General features: G+C 35.2%; 1 protein-coding gene across 2 annotated transcripts in view; it reads right to left on the bottom strand.

Moving 5' to 3' along the window:
- Positions 1-19,714: 19,714 nt before the first annotated feature.
- Positions 19,715-22,884, bottom strand: part of LOC126183723 (thrombospondin type-1 domain-containing protein 7A-like) — a 1,149,604-nt gene continuing 1,146,434 nt past the window's right edge. Inside the window, exon 30 of one of the 2 annotated variants that reach the window (XM_049925914.1) lies at positions 19,715-20,979. In XM_049925914.1, coding sequence (XP_049781871.1) covers positions 20,889-20,979 — 91 coding nt within the window. In that variant the 3' untranslated portion in view covers positions 19,715-20,888. The remainder of the gene's footprint in view (positions 20,980-22,884) is intronic. The other variant, XM_049925915.1, reaches the window with a different exon arrangement.

Raw genomic sequence — 22,884 nt, 5'->3', positions numbered from 1 at the left:
AAAGCTTCTATTCTCTTCTTGTCCAAACTAGTTATCGTCCATGTTTCACTTCCATACATGGCTACACTCCATACAAATACTTTCAGAAACGACTTCCTGACACTTAAATCTATACTCAATGTTAACAAATTCCTCTTCTTGAGAAACGCTTTCCTTGCCACTGCCAGTCTACATTTTATATCCTCTCTACTTCGAACATCATCGGTTATTTTACTCCCTAAATAGCAAAACTCCTTTACTACTTTAAGTGTCTCATTTCGTAATCTAATTCCCTCAGCATCACCCGACTTAATTTGACTACATTCCATTATCCTCGTTTTGCTTTTGTTGATGTTCATCTTATATCCTCCTTTCAAGACACTGTCCATTCTGTTCAACTGCTCTTCCAAGTCCTTTCCTGTCTCTGACAGAATTACAATGTCATCGGCGAACCTCAAAGTTTTTACTTCTTCTCCATGAATATTAATACCTACTCCGAATTTTTCTTTTGTTTCCTTTACTGAAGGTACCCTCCGCCACACACCGTGAGGTGGCTTGCGGAGTATGGATGTAGATGTAGATGTAGATGTACTGCTTGCTCAATATACAGATTGAATAACATCGGGGAGAGGCTACAACCCTGTCTTACTCCTTTCCCAACCAATGCTTCCCTCTCATGCCCCTCGACTCTTATAACTGCCATCTGGTTTCTGTACAAACTGTAAATAGCCTTTCGCTCCCTGTATTTTACCCCTGCCACCTTCAGAATTTGAAAGAGAGTATTCCAGTTAACATTGTCAAAAGCTTTCTCTAAGTCTACAAATGCAAGAAACGTAGGTTTGCCTTTTCTTAATCTTTCTTCTAAGATAAGTCGTAAGGTCAGTATTGCCTCACGTGTTTCAACATTTCTACGGAATCCAAACTAATCTTCCCCGAGGTCGGCTTCTACCAGTTTTTCCATTCATCTGTAAAGAATTCGCGTTAGCATTTTGCAGCTGTGACTTATTGAACTAATAGTTCGGTAATTTTCACATCTGTCAACACCTGCTTTCTTTGGGATTGAAATTATTATATTCTTCTTGAAGTCTGAGGGTATTTCGCCTGTCTCATACATCATGCTCACCAGATGGTAGAGTTTTGTCATGACTGGCTCTCCCGAGGCCATCAGTAGTTCAAATGGAATGTTGTCTACTCCCGGGGCCTTGTTTCGACTCAGGTCTTTCAGTGCTCTGTCAAACTCTTCACGCAGTATCTTATCTCCCATTTCGTCTTCATCTACATCCTCTTCCATTTCCATAATATTGTCCTCAAGTACATCGCCCATGTATAAACCCTCTATATACTCCTTCCACCTTTCTGCCTTCCCTTCTTTGCTTAGAACTGGGTTGCCATCTGAGCTCTTGATATTCATACAAGTGGTTCTCTTCTCTCCAAAGGTCTCTTTAATTTTCCTGTAGGCAGTATCTATCTTACCCCTAGTGAGACAAGCCTCTACATCCTTGCATTTGTCCTCTAGCCATCCCTGCTTAGCCATTTTGCACTTCCTGTCGATATCATTTTTGAGACGTTTGTATTCCTTTTTGCCTGCTTCATTTACTGCATTTTTATATTTTCTCCTTTCATCAATTAAATTCAATATTTCTTCTGTTACCCAAGGATTTCTATTAGCCCTCGTCTTTTTACCTACTTGATCCTCTGCTGCCTTCACTACTTCATCCCTCAGAGCTACCCATTCTTCTTCTACTGTATTTCTTTCCCCCATTCCTGTCAATTGTTCCCTTACGCTCTCCCTGAAACTCTCTACAACCTCTGGTTCTTTCAGTTTATCCAGGTCCCATCTCCTTAAATTCCCACCTTTTTGCAGTTTCTTCAGTTTCAATCTGCAGTTCATAACCAATAGATTGTGGTCAGAATCCACATCTGCCCCTGGAAATGTCTTACAATTTAAAACCTGGTTCCTAAATCTCTGTCTTACCATTATATAATCTATCTGATACCTTTTAGTATCTCCAGGATTCTTCCAGGTATACAACCTTCTTTTATGATTCTTGAACCAAGTGTTGGCTATGATTAAGTTATGCTCTGTGCAAAATTCTACAAGGCGGCTTCCTCTTTCATTCCTTCCCCCCAATCCATATTCACCTACTATGTTTCCTTCTCTCCCTTTTCCTACTGACGAATTCCAGTCACCCATGACTATTAAATTTTCGTCTTGTAATGGCTGCGCAACTGTCGCTGCCCCAGGCAAAAATTTGTGGTAGTAGGTGACTTTGCCCAGAAAAACCTGAAGTTCTTTGACTGATTTAGGGCACTGAAGCAACACAATAGTGAAAGCATGTTGATGCAGGGGTTTGAGACCCTCACGAGAAACTTAAGATCCATGATAAATGATAGAAGGTTGAAAAAATTGATATTTGTCTAACTTATACTTCAACCTGGCTGCTTGGAGGACACAAAAAAAGAGTACAGAGACTTTGTAGATGTTCCTTAGGGGAGGCACTGGAAACTACAATGTAATCCAAATAATTTGCACGCTCCAGCACAGACCCTGTAAATTGTTCAAAAAAATGTTGAAAAATAATAGCACTGCTAGTGACTCCAAAAGGCAACCATACTGGTACAGTCCAAAAGGTGTATTAGCATAATTTCAGTATCATCACCTCTCATCAAATTTTTAGTTTTCCTTGTACTTGAGCTCAAAAGTTTTCTAGTCATTTTATACATATCTTCAGTACTGCTGATCCACTTTATTAATGGCATCAGCGGTCTGGCATTAATGATAGCTGTTAGTGTAGCACACAGAGAAGCAGTTATGATACAGTGTTCAAAATAGCTATGGTGTCAGTGAATATATCCTGATACATCACATGGAGAATGTTGTTTCTTGAGAGTTATGGCTAAATAGACTGAACAGAGTGTGACATTTCAAACAAAACAACATTTCGAACATGTTTATCATCCTGATAAGTTAGGGAAAAAAACTGTTTAGAAATGTTTTACACCAACCCTCATGCCTTGCACATATTGAGGGTTTGTTTTTAAATATCAAACCTTGTTCTCAACACTCTTTTGGCTGTAGTATAGCTCTACATACAGCCACCTCTCTAATGGAGATATCAACTTGCCTCAAAGAGTCATTTCAAGTGAACTCCATATGTAAATTGTCACTTTATGGGAAGAAGGGTTGTCAGCATGGAATGCTCCCTACCAAATTGATGTTCACCATAGAAATATCATTCAAGCATTGAACTGCTATTGTGATGCACATAGTGGTTGGCCAGAGTCAGAAACATAAGCTGTTGACAGCTGCATACAAATTATATCTCTAGGTATTCTGAGGTGAGTACAACAAAGCTGCACATTGCCTTTTTTGTAGGTACTGGGAAGGCTGCAACAACTGAGACATTGTACAATCATCTCCATAGGATCAATTTGGCCTCTAGGCACCAATTATGAACAGGAGTACATATCCCAGCATTATGGTGTGCAAAGAAGATAGTCAAGGGAACACCTGGAGTGGAACCTGGATTGATGGCACCCAATGCCCTTCCTCAATGAGGGTAGAATTTGTCTGATGCTTGATGATCATCATAGAATGGTGTGGAGGTGGACAGGTACCAAAACACATCTCCGGCATGCAGTCCCAATGGTTCAGCATGTAGACGAGTCAGTCATGTTTTAGGTGAGTACCATGTATGAAAGTCAAAATCCTATCCTCTTAGTCATGGGTAATTTGGGGGCTGCATAGTATTGGGACAGGATACTCTAACCTATTGTCCAGTCTGATTGTCAACATTTTGGCAATATGTTTGTCTTTTGGGATGATCATAACCAAACACAGCATATCTGTCTTGTGATCACCTTCCTCCAGCAGGCAGCAGAAATCGAGCAAATGAAAAAAACCTTTGGTATATACTGACATGAACCCACATGAGCATGCTTGGGACCAGCTGAAACTTGCAGTGCATCATCATGAGAACCCTCTTTTTTTTCAAATTGTTTTTATTTCATAGTAAAGATTTTTTATGATTTATTCCCTTTCTCCCTGTTTCTGTTGAATCTCAGCCCACGTGATTTCAGAGATATGCAGGTAGTGCAAAACTTTTTCTGAGTAGTCTTTGTATAGAGTGATTTCTCTTAATACTATGTAACACCTCAGTGAGCCCTAATCATACCTGCAGCTCAAAGTTGTATGGACTGTATAGGACTGTCCATCTGCACTGGATGAGTTTACAACCATTCTCTCACAACAAACCATGCAGGTTTAGCAAACTGCATCAGTGATGTCTCTAATGTTATGTTTAGTGCAGTGTTCCAGGAAGTCAAAGTGATTGAAAAAGATTTCAAGTCAGGACTTTATGCATCAGACAAATGGTCTGATTTTTTATCAATATTCATCATGTCATGAAGTCAACTCTAGGCCACTCAACACAAACATTGTGTTTGCAGGAAACTGGGCTTATAATGCTATGCACTATGTTAAGGTGACAGAATAACACAAAAAACTAGTTGTCTAGCTCATTGATGCAACTGTTCTGATTGAAAATACATTGCTCATTCACAAAAGGACTTATTTTTCTGATTAAAACATTTTATCACTCAAATGGCCCCTTCAACCACATAAATGAGTTATGTATTGATATTGCTCTAATGACACTGACAATTTTGACTGCAATGGACATGGGATAATTGAAATGGAAACGTGGATTGTATTCAAGAATGCTGACATTTTGGCATCTGACTTGCCATGTTATATGCAGAATCCTCATCAGCCATCACTGGTGGTATTGTTCCAGCTTTTTAAGATGCTGTCTGTACCATGTCCAGGATTCAGATCCATAAAGCAGGGTGGGAATTAGAACTTACTTTCATGCAAAGATCATTGTTGCAATATTGACATAATCACTGTTGAATACTCAAGCTCTTAGTAAAGCAAAAGCTACTCCAGTGTGGTTAAGTCTGTATTTAGTTTGCTGAAATATATTTGCACTTGATGAGAGGATGATACCAAGGTGAGGAAAGGTCTTAACTACTGGGGGACTCACTCTGTTGAGGGTAAGATTAATATTTCTTTGACTTTCCTGCCATGCTAGTTGGTGAAGGGTCTGTGTTTTATTGGTGTTCAGTTTGAGACCAATCTTTCTGTATGTCATGGAGAAGGCATTCATGTTTAACCCCAGTTCTTCAGACTGAGCTACAACTGTGTTATTATCGCTATACTGTAACGCAACTAATGCTGCAGAAAATGTTAGAGGCCTTACTTCTAGACAGCTTTAACTAAACAGTTTCCCATAAATCCTGTAACTTAATTGAACACCTGGTGGAAGACCTTCTTTGGCTAACTGCATGATAGCTGCAACATACAAGGAAAGTAATGTGGGGGCAATTGCACACCCTTGCTTAACACCGGTATTGATATGGAATGGCTCACCAACAGACTTATTACCAATTTGTTTATTTATCATATCATGACAGAAGAAATACTACACACACACACACACACACACACACACACACACACACACACACACACACACACACACAAAATTCATAATGTAATAGGTCTGTAGCTTCCTCAAATTGTGAAGGTCTTCCATTGTCCCTTTGAATGCTCTGAGGGAACTTTCAGATGTTATGTGATGTACTGTTGGCTGTTTTTCACTGTAGCAACATCCATGGGAGGACTTCCATTCCCATTGGTGTAGCAATATTCCAAATCTGTCCTGGTCTGTTCTGATCCATTTCAGTATGTACCAGTGTCATCAGGATGGATGAAAACCTGCTGGTCACTCCCAGGAAGTTTTGATTAGTTTGTGATACTTCATGGAAGATTGCTCCTGCCATTGATTGTTCCAGGCTTCTTGCATGCTGCAGGTACTCTCAGGCTGGGTAATTGCTGGCCACCATGATTGTTTTCTAAACCTCAGTACCTGAGGTTCTGATAATGAAATTCCTGAATGAATTGGTAATTCTGGGTTGTTTTTTTATTTCTGTCCATTAATTTCAACAATTATTGTGATCTTCTTAAGGACCACTAGCCTGTGCAAGTTTATGGGACAAATACATCCTGTGATGAGGCAGACTGCCTGACTGATGTGTGTGTCAATTATTTTAGTATAGCACTGTTTAGCCAGATGTAACATCAGCATTATGGGACTGAGTATGACAGAGCTAGAGCTGATGGTCTGAGGACTGTTGCAGTGGCATTCCAGGTGGCTCCTGTTAACTTCTGAAGTTATTGTCTCAAGTTTTGGTTTTAGTTGTCACATTCTGGAGACGCATTCTGTATGTCAAAGACCTACATATTTTGGACTGTTGCAGCATTGGAGAGTGTGATGTTAGGTTTGTTGTATGTTTGTCTATACCATTGGTGGAAAGTTGATGAAATCTTTTGAGGATTCCATTAAGGACAGATATGTTTTAAGTATTCATCCGTCTTCAAGTCTGCTGTTAGTGTTGTCTCACCATCTCAAAAGCTTTGCTTCTGAGTGATCAGAACAATATCATCAGTATAAGTAAATTTCCTGGATTTTTATTTCTAGAAGGTTGTGCATATATAAATTAAAAAGGAATGTGGCCAAAACAGAACCTTGTAGGATACTATTGTTTATTTTGTGAACTCTGCTTTTAGAACTCTCTGAATATCTATTGTTCTATCACTGTTATCTGGAAGTATCTATTATTCAGTATGTTGCCAATTACAATAGTTAGTTTGTGACATGATCAAATGACACTCATGAATTTTAGCATGAGTCTGTCATGCCAGATGGTATCATAGGCTGCAGTTAAGCCTACGAAGACCCCTATTTTTATCTACTCCTTCTCAAAGCTGTTTTTTATATTATCTGCTATTGCTAACACCTGTTCCTCATATCCTCTTCCTTGTATAAACCCATATTGCTATACAGGAATGTGTTTGTTGATGGCTGAGCAGATTATGTCATGGATAGGGCTCTCCAGCTCTCCAGGAACTTAAATGTGACACTAAGAAGAGCAATAGGGTGAGAGTTTTCAACTTTTGATGGATCTTTGTTTGGCTTTTGTACAGCAGTGATCTTAGTTTTCTTGAAGAGAGGTGGCAGATGACCTGTCTTAGATCTTTGAAAAGAAGGTGCTCAGCCATTTAACAGTAGCAGACCACAGTGCAACAGAAACTCAGGTAAATATCATAAACTCCCACTGCCTTTCTCTTTTTCATGTTTTTATAACTTCTATGGCCTCTCCCTGTTGAAATGGGATGGAAAACTGAGATGTTTCTGGAGCCAACCATTCCTTTACTTATAAGACATGTCTACTTCCCTTTTGATGTGTTTATCTTTTGTTGACTTGGAAGTGGAGATCATATAACTGGCCATATCATCTAAATTTATGTTATATTTTTGTCAGTTGGTGGTGTATCCAGCTTTCTGATTAAGGACCAGGCCTTCCTGCTGGAGTGAGTAGTTTAGTTGAATTACGTCATGTTCTGTAGATCATTTTCATGATTATTTTATTGGTATGATGTGGAACAAGTCAGATTTCAAGATATATATACACACATGAATAGTGCTAATATTAATATTACTGAAATTTTTAGTTCTACACATGCAACTACATTTAGAGGTACAATTTTTGTTTTATCAGTTCTGAAACAGAAACTGGTCCATGGAATAGAAGGAGTCATCCAAAAGAAATGATTTTAAGCTAGATTTAAAACTTGGTCTGCTAGCTGCCAGACACTTTATGTTGTTTGGCAAATGATCAAAGATTTTTGTTGCTGAATAATGTACTCCTTTTTGAGCAACTGACAGCTTCAATAATGGATAGGAAAGGTCATTTTTCCCTCTAGTGTTGTATGTATGAACATCACTGTTCTTCGCAAATTGAGATGGATTATTTATAACGAACTTCATTAGCGAATATATGTACTCCAATGGTGCAGTTAAAATTCCTAACTCCTTGAAAAGGTGCCTACATGATGTCCTTCGGTGAACACCACTAATTATTCTCACTGCTCTCTTTCGTGCAATCAATACTTTATGTCTAAGCGGTGATTTACCCCAGAAAAACTATTCCATAAGACATTATTGAGTAGAAATATCCAAAGTACGTTAGGAGGCTGATCTGTTTATTACCAAGACTAGCGATTATACAAAGAGTGAAAGAAGCTGAACTTAATTGTTTGAGAAGCTCAGTAGTGTGCTTCTTCCAGTTCAAGTTCTCATCAATGTGAACACCCAAAAAATTGGAGAAATCTACCCTGTTGTTCACTGAGCCCTGTTCATATGCTACATCAATTGTCGGTATGACTCTATTCGGTGTACAGAACTGGATATAGTGAGTTGTTTCAAAATTGAGGGAAAGTCCATTTTCTGAGAACCACTTAATAATTCTTTGAAAGACATCCTTAACAATATCTTCAGCTGCTTTTCCTGGAATAGGATTTATTATAACACTCATGTCATCTACAAAAAGTACTAGTTCTGCTTGCTGAACATTAAGTGAGAGGTCATTCACATGAATAAGGAACAGCTGAGGACCCAAAATTGAAACCTATGGGGCTCCCTTTGTGATAACTCCCCATTCACTAGAATTTACTACCCTCTCAAAATTATTTGTGTTATTCAGCACAATGTTTTGGTTTCTGTTCATTAAGTATGATTCAAATCACCCGTGTGTATAGCCTTCAATTCCATAAAACCTGAGTTTTTTTTAAGAGTGTGACATGATCCACACAGTCAAATGCCTCGGAGAGATCACAAAAAATACCAACTAGTGATAATTTGTTATTCAGGGCTTGTGCTATTTGATGGGCAAATGAGAAGATAGCATTCTCATTCGAGCAACCCTTCCAGAATCTGAACTGTGACATGCTGAGTAAATTGTTTTCACTTAAATGTGAGACTACTCTTGAACACACAACTTTTTCAAATATTTTAGAAAATGAAGTCAGCAATGAGATTGGTCTATAATTATTTAAGTCACTCTTGTCCCCTTTCTTATGAAGAGGTTTGACAATTGTGTATTTCAATCTGTCTGGAAAAATTCCCTGTGCTGGTGAAGCATTACATATATCACTAAGGACTCCACTTATTAAATTAGAACAACACTTCAAAATTCTGTTAGAGACTCCATCAACACCACACGAGCCCTTGTATTTCAATATATTTACAATTCCCTTCATTTCAGTGGGGGATGTTGGTGCTATTTCTAAACACTTAAAGTCCTGGAGAATGACGTTTTTAACATATTTTTTTGCTTTGTCAACTGAACCCTTTAGCCCTATTTTTGCTGCTACATTCAGAAAGTGATTGTTGAAAATACTTGCAACTTGTGAATTATCACTCACAATATCATCATTTTGCTTTATTGCTATGGTACGCTGTGCACTGTCAGGCTGCCCCGTCTCCTGTTTGTCAATATTCCATATAGTTTTCATCTATTATCCACATTATTAATGTCTGTCAGAACACATAAGCTTCTAGACTTCTTAATGACTTTCCTTAAAATATTACAGTATCTTTTGTTGTAAGCAAGTAACGTTGGATCCTGACTTATCTGGTCTGTCCATATATTTCCCTCTTCCTCTTACACGATATCTTAATTCCCTTAGTAATCCATGACTTAGTTGACTTCGTAATGGCTTTTTTGTAGCATTTCAGGAAAGCAACTCTCAAATATTGAGAAATTTTTTTCATCTGTTTTGTCTGTAATTGTTAGCAATGATGCTGCTGTCATATCTATGTAGAGAAATTTCAAGGTGGCAATAAAGTTCTGTGAAAAACCATTCAGAGCTTAAATTTTCCATAAGCTTCACAGTTTACTGAGTCAGATGCCTTAGTGAGGTCAATAGAAGCTATGTAAAGAGGTCTATTTTGTTCCCTGCATTTTTACTGAAGCTGATGCGCTGTGGATATCATCTCTCTGGTTCCTCTTGATGGCCTGAAGCCACACTGGTAGTAATTCCTCCTCAAAATACGTAGCACAGTTTGTGAAGGTTTGAGTTATTAGCTTTCCCAAACTAAACAGCAATAATATTCCACAGTGGTTATTGACAGTGTTTGGGCTTTTATTCATCAGATCTGAGAGTCTATTGTTTATGAAGTGTGTTTCTTCTTTTTTTGGGTGTATTTTGGTGTTCAGAATTTTTACACTATGCAGTTATTTTGGGTTTAGTAAACATTGCTGGGCAATTAGGCCACTACACTGAGGGAATTAAGTGTTGACTACCAAAGCATATCAGAAACATTATAATTAGTGCTGAACAGACCTTGAAAACCACTAGACACACAGTAATATGATAGTATCACATAGGCATTGATATCACCATAGATTAAGATAAGGTGAGAAAGATGGTAAATTGTAGGGTACTGATCACAAGAAATGGGTGATACACACTATGTCTGCAATAAATTAAGTATAATCTCAGTCTGTATATTCAACAATTTCATTTTTAATTTCTTGCTATCAGATAATTCTACCTTCCTACTCCCAGTACTGGGATTACCTCATGCAGGTTTCCAAAGCACTTCAAGTTGTAGAATTCGTGTATATCTATAAAATCAATATGCATTAGTTACTGATGGACCTTTTTGCAGCCTTTCCAAATAGAAGATATGCTTAACATCCACAAAATAATGGTTTATTATGGGTCCTGATTGAAGATTTGAACAAGCAAAAGCTGTATATAAATTCTGTCTTACATGCACTTAACATGGGAAGAAATAGATAATTGAGTTGTCTTGTCAAGACTGATTCCAAATGACTAATTTTGATGAAAACATTGAGATGAAAATATTACTGGTGTTGAGACTATATTTTACCCACAGTCTTAAAACAAAATGTTGTAGTTCCAAATTGGAGGGTGAAAAATCTCATAGGCTAAGTAAAGTGTGCATTCAAAAATCAAGGATAAAGGTGGTCAGTTTTGTATATAAATGGTGGCATCATCCCCAGAGAATTTTGTGGGTCTATGTAGATCAATAAATAAGGAATTATAGTGGGGGTGTTAAAATGCTTGATATCTTACGAAAGTGCAACCTTACCAATTTGCATCATCTGATTTTATTATTTCCTCTCTCTGAAAATCAAATCTCGGTGTTGCACCATCCTTCTTATTCACCAGATTTATCATACCCAGACTATTCTCTCTTCCCAAAACTGAAAATGCACCAGCAGGGCTCAAGATTTTACTCAGTCAAGGAGAACCAGAATACTGTGACTAGATTTTTATGAATCCATAAATTAGCTAAAAAATTCACACTTTACATGTATTATATTGAATGGATCTTGTTTAGGGTAAATGAAATGGTCAAAAGTTTTACACCTTTGATATTGAAACAATTATTGCCGTAATGTACAAAATTGTGGCATGCATGAAATAGACATTTTGTACTGTTTACATTCTGTTTTGTTGAACCACTGAGTTTTGTATTTTCCTCATTTTATTTTATAGTATTTAAGAAATTTAGTGCTACTGTAATTGTAATTTTTTAATGAGGTCACAATACTGCTCAAATTTTCTAATACGAACTCACTAAGCATTTCTCCAGTTTTCCAGTAGTTAGGATGCATATATCATCAACAGAATGAGTCACATGATTTTAATATTAGCTTATAGTAATATATGGTAGAAATAATGAAGATCATTGTGAACCATATTTTGTGAATTAAGAGTACACTGTTCTTCCATAATTGTAGTTCATCTCTATGGTTATCAGTTGTAAGGTGTACCCTTGGTAGCTATGCTGTAATGTTTGTGCAGGAAAGTCTCAAAAATTTCATGATCCATTTTTGAGAATACAGTCAACTGAGCAGTTGTTCTATAATGTTTTGCGGTTTCTTTTTTACCTTCTTCAAATGCAGCTTCAGGATGAGAGATATTAAACAGTACATGGAGACTATACTATATTGGAATACCAGAAATATTTAGTACATCTGTACTTAATTATACACAACAGTACAGTCATTCATGTTTACATGATTCCCCCATGACTGAAGTTGTCTTCTATCATGCACTCAATCATCATAACACCCAATTCTGTTCATACAATTCTCCTAATTAATCCCCTAGCCCATTATTTTTGAACATGTACTTCACCCTGTTGAGTCACCTGCCATAAGCACCACCCATGAACATCTGTTTCAAACTTAGAGTTGGTAGAACCTAAACAAACCATTTTTGAATGCATATCATTTAACCTCTTAATGGATTTTTACAGAACTTTATCTACAACTTTAACATGTATGCTCCTTATTTGGTCATACTACGTAGGTTCTCACATCATAACATCCAAATTTAACTATGTAAACAGCTGAGATTCTGTTCTTCAGTGGTCTTTTAACAGTCATTGACTTCCCTTTTCATCAAGAACATTCTCACATTTGGAATGATTATTTGTACCTACTTACAAGTCACTGATTGTGTCATCCCTAAATCTCACATGTTTGCTTGTGAATGATTTGCACATTCAGGAACAAGTCACTGCCTGATGCCATGCAGATTTTGTTTATCAAGGCATAATTTAAATTGGAAGTATTCCAGTTATAAGAAGTAGATCACATTGTGTTTTAAGAACTTTCTTCTCTCAACCAACATGGATACTCATCATGTTAGTTTTTGTGTGCTGTGTTGCTGTATCAGAAACAGATTTTAAAAAGGACTTTTTGTTTATTATTTTGTGCAATAATAAGTAGATTTTTCAGTGAAAACTGCTGCATTGCAGTCAAGAAAAGGAATCATTGTGTCTTTCCATGCTGTTGTTAAAAGTATTGCAGCTAGTGTATCAACAGAATGTCCTTGAAATTTTTTGTTACCTTTGTAATTTTCTTCTCTTTGTAATTTTTTAAAAATTAAATAGAGTGTATATGCTACTTTTGTTGTATAAAAGTAACATAAAGGTATTTGTGAAGGAATGTTTTTCTTTACTTAAAGTTCATAATATAAACTGTGCCCATTTTACAAACTACTGTTAACTTATGGATACAGAAAGCAAATATGACTGTGACAAAAACTAGCATTATGCTTCCTAATAACTTGTTCAAGGAAAAATTTTGGACATGTATGTCACAAGGGAAATGCTTTTATGATTTCTTAAAGTGAGACTGAATTTCATTAAAGATAAATATCTCCAAAGTTATTAAAGCTACCTTCAAGAGAAAAGTGATTCTTCTAGATCATAAGTGAATACAATATGTAATGTTTTACATGTAAATAATAAATTCACTGACTCATTTAAAACTACATGAAGAAAATTCAACATATATTCATTAAATAATTTTTTCAGTTGTGTTCCAGTTAAATTGGAAAAATACATTTTAACTATATTTTTTTTATTTTTTGTGAATCACATATGAAGTTACATTAAGTCTGCTCTTATGTATCTGGGGACAGTGCAGGCTGTATTGGTACAAATAAGTAATATAAAAAATTACATGAAACTTAATTATAAAAATATCATTGTCATGTGTACTGTAGTCTCTGTCAATTGTTCTTGTGTTTAAATAAATATTTAGGAAAGTCAAAGAAGAAAACATTATTCTGCTACACTTCAACTACTTTTATTATTATTTATTGTCATGAAATTTGTGACATCAGACATATACCAGAACTTTAACAAAATTTTCACTGGTCAGGTGCCCATCTTATATCATCCCAAAAAACTGAAGAAGTTCAGAATAACTTGACACTAACAGTTTTTCCAAAAATTTAATAATGAGATGGTAATACTCTCTCACACACAAGTTTAAAATGCATTAGTAATACTCTTAAAATTCCATGAAGCTCCTAAAACAATGAAGTGAGTTGGATGGAGAAAAATAATATAAAATTCCAAAAAACTGGAAGTCTTAGTTATTTTGTAGATCTTCAGTAATCTAAAGAGGCTCAATAGACCAAAACAAATATTTTTGAGAACTATATGCTGCAATTAAAAGTATTAATTTCCTCTATAATAAGGTTCACTTATACTCTGTGTTGCTGTTATGTATGTTTACTTTGTTTACACTGACAATTCTCAGGTGTTATTTACTGGTATTATAATTCCATGGCGTACAGTGATATGGAAATGTGTCTGTTGTGGTTATAATGTATTTGTAGTGTTATTATTGTTTAAGCAAAGATTGTGACATACATACCAATACACAGAGTACTATACATCATGTGTGTGTGTGAGAGAGAGATTGACTTTCTTCTTCTGCTCCTCTTTCCTTGCATTTGTCATTAGGCTATACATGATGTATCTGTATCTGAGCATTTGCAGCAATATTGACAAATTTAGTAATTGTTGGTTTGGACTATATGAGCTACAATTGAAATCTGTCTTTGGGTGTATAGGTGTACTGATGTAAATTGATGTGTACTTTGTTTTATTTATTATGTGATATTTCCCCTATTCATATATATATATATATATATATATATATATATATATATATATATATATATATATATATATATATATAATAGAGGGAAACATTCCACGTGGGAGCGGAAAGACATTCCACGTAGGAGCGGAAAGACTTTCCGCTCCTGGGATTGGAATGACTCCTTACCCTCTCCCTTAAAAGCCACATCCTTTCGTCTTTCCCTCTCCTTCCCTCTTTCCTGACGAAGCAACCGTTTGTTGCGAAAGCTTGAATTTTGTGTGTATGTTTGTGTTTGTTTGTGTGTCTATCGACTTGCCAGCGCTATATATATATATATATATATATATATATATATATATATAATCTGTAATTTTTTTTAAATGAGCAAATACCTCTTAACACATAGATGTATGTACTGCATTTTATGATATACCTATGAATGGAAAAATATAAGTAAATTTGATGTATCAAGTATTAATATGAGTAATGGCTGTTAAAAAATCTCTTTTCAGCAAAGTGAAATGAACATTTTGACATGGGCATCAGATAATCTGATCCACTTCCATATCTGAGTGGCCAGTGTGTCTGACTACTTCATTGAGGACTTTTGGTTCTATCTTTGACACTCCCTGAATGTTTTTCTTGATGAGAGGACTGAAACTGCCCTATTCAGCCACATGAGGACACAGAAGAGCTACCTGAAGGAAAAGCAGACAACTGATATGAATGGCTGGAAGGCCAGTGAGTGAATCCTATTCTGCTCCATACTGCAGTCCAATGATGGCCCAGATCACAGGCTGAAACAGTGGTGGGTCATCCATCATTGCATAATCTGCAACACTTAAAAATAGAGCTAGTTTCAGTTTTTATCACAAATTCTAAATGCAGAAAAGCTGTCCTCCAAAAACAGGACTTTTCTGCAGTTACAACAGTGGAGACGGAGAAAACATCAGTGTTGCAGCTTGTCCAATATGATGATATGCTTTATACAGTTGTTGATATAGTGAGATTTATCAAAAATGTGCAAAAAATGTGAACTGCATGGAGGAATGACCATCTTTAGCACTCCACTCTTTTTTAGTACATCTTTTTGGCCTTTAATCTGAAGTTGGGTTTTTGAGTGTTCTGCCTTCCTTTGAACATGCACACAACATTTTCTATATTTTTTCCCAGTCTTTCTCTTGAAATGATCCTGGAAGCTCAAAGTACTTCAGTAGTCTTATTTTTCTATCATATGTACCTAAAGCCTTTGATTATCCACAGAGAACTTCTTTTTGTTCATACAGTAATAATTGTGTTGTTGCATGCCTTTATATTCAAAATAGTCGTCATAGATATCTAAGAGCATTTTAGAAACATTATATATAATTTAGGCTCACAAATTTTACTTCATTGGATCTATTTAATTATAATCTTCTACTGTTATATAAGTAGGAAGTGTGATATGTGATCAGAATTTCTATTGCTTACTGCTCCCAAAGGAAGAATCTACCAAGTATACAAGGTTACAAGATTAAAAAGAGTGAATGATTACTGGTTATTCTTAAACTCTTGTTTTGAAATAAAAAGAACATGTGATGCTAACTTACACAAAATGTTTATGAACATTACTTAATAGCATATACCAGTACAGTTAACTTTTTATTAGTATTGCAAGAAAGTAATGGTTTTATTACTGTGGAGAATTTTGAATGATGAGAAGCACTTTAGTGTCAAGAGAAAGGCATGAATGTAATATTAATTGACATATTTGTACTCAGACCAAAATTTTTTATTAACCGTTTCATTGCAGAACAAATTTTAGACTTCTAAATTTACATCCTTGATTCTACTGTGTAACATAATTCCTTGGTTCAATTGTGTAACAATCTCATATTGTAGTCAGAAAAACATGAAGTTTAATAAGTGATCAGACATTCTGCTCCCAGAGAATAAAGAGAGGTGAAAGAACATTTTTTTCTGAATTTTGTATTCCACAGAAAATATATTTTGAAACCGTTATTCGTGCTACCACTTTTATGGAACGAAGGTAATTTCTTGCAGCAAATGTTTTGCACATGGAGTATATAACTGAAAGCAATTACAAAAGAAATAATATGAAAGTAATTCATGAGTGTTGGGCAGTAACAGAAAACAAGGGCTGTGTAAAGTTTTCTTTTAATGCTGTCTCTCTCTCTCTCTCTCTCTCTCTCTCTCTCTCTCTCTCTCTCTCTCTCTCTCTCTCTAAAAAATGTTGCATCATATGACCCAGTGTGTTGGACTTTTATATCTGTTGTCTGCTAATTCTGGATTTTTGTTCTATTTCTTTCTCTTCTGTGACATAAGATCCTTGTTTCCACATTTCAGTAGGTGCCAAGTTGGTTTCTTTCAGTGTATTATGTTGAACAAAGTGAAAAATAAAGTAACGGAATAAGCCACAAAATGGACGTAATAGGCCAAATTGGAATGAAAATGTTACTTCATTGTTCACACAAGAACAAAGAATCTAAGTAGCTCTTAACTTTAGTGAAAATGACATGTTAAAGAGTTCCCAAATGTAATTGGCCTACATAGGACATTTCTTTCGAAATAAGCTACTTTCTTGAACATGTAAAACTATACACATTTTCTGGCTTACAGAAATTTGATAAGCTTTGTAGGCATGTACAATATGGTATCTTTTGATGTAATATAATGAGGATGTTTATCATTTCACTTGAAACTGGAGATATTGATACACTGCTTCACATCTAAAAATCATGATCAAAATCACACTGAGGATAATGAGAATGTTCTATTACAGGGAAGAAGCCAATACTGATGATTCACATCATTCTTTTATCAGATGATTCTTTTAATAATAAAATCCTGCTTGATTATTAAACCAGGTGCAATAATTTTAATGACTTCTGAACTTATAATATTACCCCAGTCATTTACTTGTGCCTTTAATGTTCCAATATTGTCACAGAATTCATTTTATATAGCTTACATATCCTGTGATACATCACCCAGCACATTTTCTGCCTCCCGTACTCCACTTGTGCTTTTTTGTCCTCTGAAACACTAATCCTCCCATTTTTGTGTTTTGTTATAGAAATACTTAATTTCACTAACTTCAAATTAACTATTTTTTGGTGCTTGTAATATGGTGGTAAAGTTGTATATTTTCCACAGTGACACTGTCAATATTAGTGTGGCATGAGCTTAAACAGGGTATAAGATTTTGATTTCTGATTTGTATGGGGAAATACACTCGTTGTAGTACTGAAGACATTTCTTAACTTCATTACATTATCTCCTACTGAACCTCTTTGCTCCACAAAGACAAATTAGTAAATGTTTTAAAAAAACTGCAGGAATGAGTTTGTGCACAGGTTTTTTTGTGTGTGCTATAAACCACTGTTAGATTTATTTATGAGACAGGATATTTAGAGTATTTTTGTTTGAGAATTTCATTAATGGAGTTTTTGGTCTTATACTCTATATTTAGTCAAAGTCAGGGAATTAGCATCTTATTTTCATAATTCAATAATTTACAATAACAGCAGACATGATGGAACTGTTTAGGTTATTGTGCACTCACGTGCTGATTTATTGTGAAATTTAAACATCCCTTTGATATTCAGTGTCTGTTCCCTTGACCAAAATAATAATAAAATAAATAAAAAATGTGTATGAATGTTTTGATGATACCATATAACATACATATAAGGAATGTGATGAATTTTGAGCTAAGGGAGACAGTGCTGGTATACGTTCTGGTAATCAGTTTTCCGTAATGTCGTAATGTGACTAGATAACTCATGATCAATATTTTGTACCATAAAACAACACATTTACACACACATAAAGTTTTGTAGGTTCGATAGTGAATGGATGGGGCACAAAGCAAAGAGGACAGAGCAAAATGGTACATAGTAATTCTTCCTGATGTGAAACAAACCTGTTCTGGTGACACTAGCACTTCAGGTGTTGAAATTAATTTTAATTATTTGCATCATTTTTCAGTCAACCTAAACCATAAAGTTACCTATTCATTTTTTTCTCTTTTTTTAGTTTTACAGTCTAAATTTACATTTGAATGACTACTTAATTTAGCCTACTGCAAAGAAACTGAATTGACTCTGTGGTGTGCTTGGGCAAAGGAAACTAAAGTTTTGTGAAAACTTATTGATTTACCAGCTTTCGAAGAAATACTTTAGTTTTGAATGGAACAAAAGGTGACTACTTTGTCCATCATGGTTTGAAAACATCTTGCCTTTTCTTACAAGTACCACTATAGGAAGAAATGCAATCAGCCACACTTTTTGAATGAATGATTTATTTTGCCATAACTAGTTTGAGGGCTGACCCATCATCAGATGGCAGCAAGGACTCAATGTACAAATTTCATGTTTTTGTCTCCAAAAAAAGAAAAATGGAAACTTTAATTCGCCAAGACAAGAATGTGAAATTTGTACAAGAAATCCTCTCTGTTATCTGATGATGTGCTCAAGCCTGAAACTGGGTTTCTGAAATAAATGGTTTATTCAAAATGTGTAGCTGATCACAGTGTTTTCTTCCGTGATCTTTACAAGGAATTTATATTTTCATAGGAATTACTTTAATCAATAAAGTTGATCTCTGTGTGTTTTTACATAGAAGTTAATAAATACCTTTTAAAAATACATCTCTGGAATATTAAATCATATTCTCAAACTGAAATTAAATATGTAGAAAGATACCATAATGAAATTGCTATCTGTAAGAATGTTAATGTCAAACACATGACCAAATGCTAACTTAACAAGACAAGAAATCATTGTGATCAAATTACCAAGGAGTAGTTGTACGAATCAGTGATAAGTGTATGCACAATATCACATTGTGAGCTGCAATTCATATTTTATGTTTAGCTTGCTAATGTCTCAGTTCCAGTGATTTGATTCTTAAGCTGTTTTCAATCCAACAAATGGGAAAACAGGAGGAATGAAATTGAACCTTGAAACAAATTTTCAGAGATCTTTTATTTACAGTGTATTTAATTAAAGAAAAGTGCTATTCTCCTCCCAATTAAATATTCACTGATAGAGATTTAGTTCACTAAAACACAAAGTTTTGAAAATAACTGCTACTTTTAACTCTAGTCTTCGATCAAAATGAAAGTATTACGGAGATGTTTTGGGAACTCAAATGGTAGTCTCTGGGGGGAAGGTGACATTCTTTTCAAGGAACACTGTTGAGAAATTTAGAAAACCAGTATTTGATGCTGACTGCAGCATGATTCTACTGTTACCAACATTACATAGGGACCACAAAGATAAGATAGGAGGAATCAAAGTTCATATGGAGGTGTATATGCCATTGTTTTCCCTCACTCTGATTGGGAGAGGAAAAGGAAAGGAAGTTACTAGAAGTGGTACTAGGTACCATCCACCACACACCATACAGATCCTTGCACAGTATGTATATATGTAGACAGTCTTTGTCTATTGATACTTTTTTGGACTTTGTTGTAGTAACACCAGTTCATGTTGGTATCTGTTAGTGCTTGAAAACATGCTGAAAATGTCACTTGTTCATTCATCCTGTTAGGATTAAGGACATACTGTGGAGTATTCAGAAAAGATTTTAAAGGAATGCTTTGAAATATTTTTGTTTATTGTAATGGAAATGCAAGTTTCACAATAGGATTATTTCTGTTTATGTTTCTTGTTCATATGATCTCATACATAAATTACATATTGGAAACAGTCATGTTAAAGTCATAGTCAGAACCACTTACTGCTGAACCAAATGAAAATGTATTACTTGATTGTTCTCATTTTAATATGAAGCTTCAGGATTCTGTATGATTGATAAGACAACCACATAATTTTTTCTGGAGTTCTCTTGTCTTTATGTGTAAATATGTTGTAACAGACATATGTAATGATAAACACTGACTTCACAATGAAGAATGATATAAGGAGTTTTTAAACTCACTTTTACAGAATATTTGAACAATAACCAAATAAACACATGTGAACTAGCAGACATCATAAAAGACCGGCAACAATGCCAGTATTTAGTATTTCATTTGACAGTTGAAATACAATTATTTTCCACATTATATGATTACTGGACACAGTAGTAGCTACACAAATAGTTATAGAACACAGATAATAACATTTAGTACATTTGATCTTTAATAACATTATTCCAGTTATTTATTAATATCTATGATACTGTATTGATAACAAAGAAGACACCCATAAAAACATCAATTCTGGGATAATGTGGTATTTTGTGGAAAATCAAGTTGGTTCAGCTCAAAAGAAGAAATATCATAAAGATGGTTATTATTTGGACTTTTCAGATTTACACTTAATTGCTGCACATAAAATGCTTCAACAGTAGTAATGATTTCTTGTTCATATTTTACTTGATTGTAGAAAATTTCTTTTCAGTTTGAATTGCAAAGCAATTATTTGAAATTAGGAATTTGATGAATGTAGAGACACAGACATCTACACATTTATACAGTATGTAAGCTCAGGACCATCAGCTCACAGTGTACTGTAAGCTGTTTCTTCTGGTGCTGACGTTTGAGTACTTCTTTGTCAGGCTTTCACAGCTGGCCGCACAGTCAGCGAGTCCTGCTGTTGAGTCTGCTGCAGAAGACGCAATCCAGGAATGCCTCCATTTTTATAACTGACACAAAACAAAGTAAAAATACTAATATGTATGTTATAACTATTTGATATTGCTTGATTGTGAGTTGAAGATTTAGTGCACTGTTTTGCAATAGGGACAAATTGTCTAGCTCACAGTGCATCTTTTATGTATTGTAACTGTTATTTGTTTCTTAGACAAACAGACTGCTAACTACAAAATGGTAGTTAATAAATTATCTGTATTGGAAATTGGTTTCCAAGTTTTAAAAATATTTTAATTTGAGGTTTGTGGAGTCTCCAATAGGACATTCGCTGTCTGTTATCCTTCTCTAGTGAATGAAGATTTTATATGATATTGATAAATTACTCCAGATGCCAGTGTATGATACCAGGGTGGAGGGAGATAATAAAAAATGACATAATAACATAACTAATGACAAATATTATTTTGATTTAATTTTAATTAACTATGTGAATCTAGACAAAAATTCGTGCATCATTTATTAATTTTCCATATTTAGACTAACTGTTGTAATAAGTCTTTTGGATAATCAAGAATCTGGGTAATTGAATGTATGAAGAAAAGCATTTTTTGTATTATAAACTCCAGAAATATAACATACTTTGCCTGCTATGTTGTCATATGATTGTCTTTCTAGTGTTAATGTTAGTGTTTATTGAAAACGACAAAAACTTATTAAAATCAACAAAAACAATGTTTAGTAAAGGATTAGAAACACAGTTTTGTATGTACAAGGGCTATTTGGAAAGTAAGGAACAATAGATCGCGAAATGGAAGCCACAGTGAAAATCAAAACTGTTTTATTTGCAACAAATTCCAGCTACTTGTCTCCATGGCTGCCGATCTGACTTCGGCATTTATCATAGCATTGTACCAACTTTCCAGTATCCTTGTTATAGAAGGCAGCTTCCAGTGCTTTCTGCCAATTCTCTACACTGGCCTACAGCTCATTGTATCTGCCAAACTGTTGTCTTCATAACCAGCGGTTCATGTGAGCAGAGATGAAACTCAGAGGGAGACAATTACGGACTGTATTGTGGGTAATCAAGCATTTCCAATTGAAAATGATGCAGGAGCATCTACATTGCCCCTGCAGAATGTGGCTGAAAATAGTCTTTAAGAAGAAAATGCACGACAGTTACATAATGTTGGCTGCATAGCTTCAGGCGAAATTTCTCACCAGGCCCTCGTACTTGGCGGGAGACACTATTGTTCTAGGTATCTTTATGTGCTCCCTGTGTGCTCAGAACTAAAAAGAATGATGTAACACGATCAACAGGCATACTGGAGACACTGCCCAACACACCTGTGTGAAAGCTTAATTGGATTTTCACTGTGGTTTCCATTTTGCGACTGATCATTTCTTACTTTCTGAATAACTCTCGTACATACATATTTGCTTAAAATTGCTAAAGTACTCCAAACTTAATCCTGAAACACCTAACAAAAATCACATAGGTCAGTCACTGTAGTTTAATTTTGTTTAAAATATTTGGTAATTGTCACTTGATGTAAACAGTTTTTTCTCTTCATTGCAGCAACATCGTGAATTTATTTTAATTGTAGTAAACTCCATGGATCACACTCTATTTTTTGAACCATTTCTGAGCTATTTCCAGGGCTTGAAATGCTCCTGCATGAGAGGGTGCTTCATTATTTTCTTCTTGTATATTCTGTTTCATCGTCTCACATTTCCTGCTGTTCCTTTGCCTCCATATGTTTTCAACAATTTCATCATCCGACATGATCTGCAAACCTCGAGCATTACTATCACAGGTGAGGCATTCTTTCATATCATCAGCATGACATTCCTGGCACATTTGTATGTTTATCATTAGCTTATTTATATAATCTAAAACAGAGTCATCCGTATTGGTTACAGAATTTTTGTGCTCCCATTTTTGTAATCTTTTCCAAGCT

The sequence above is a fragment of the Schistocerca cancellata genome, chromosome 4, assembly GCF_023864275.1.
Source record: "Schistocerca cancellata isolate TAMUIC-IGC-003103 chromosome 4, iqSchCanc2.1, whole genome shotgun sequence".
Taxonomy (NCBI): domain Eukaryota; kingdom Metazoa; phylum Arthropoda; class Insecta; order Orthoptera; family Acrididae; genus Schistocerca; species Schistocerca cancellata.
The sequence above is the reverse complement of the archived record's forward strand: the minus strand, read 5'-3'. Positions and strand labels throughout refer to the sequence as shown.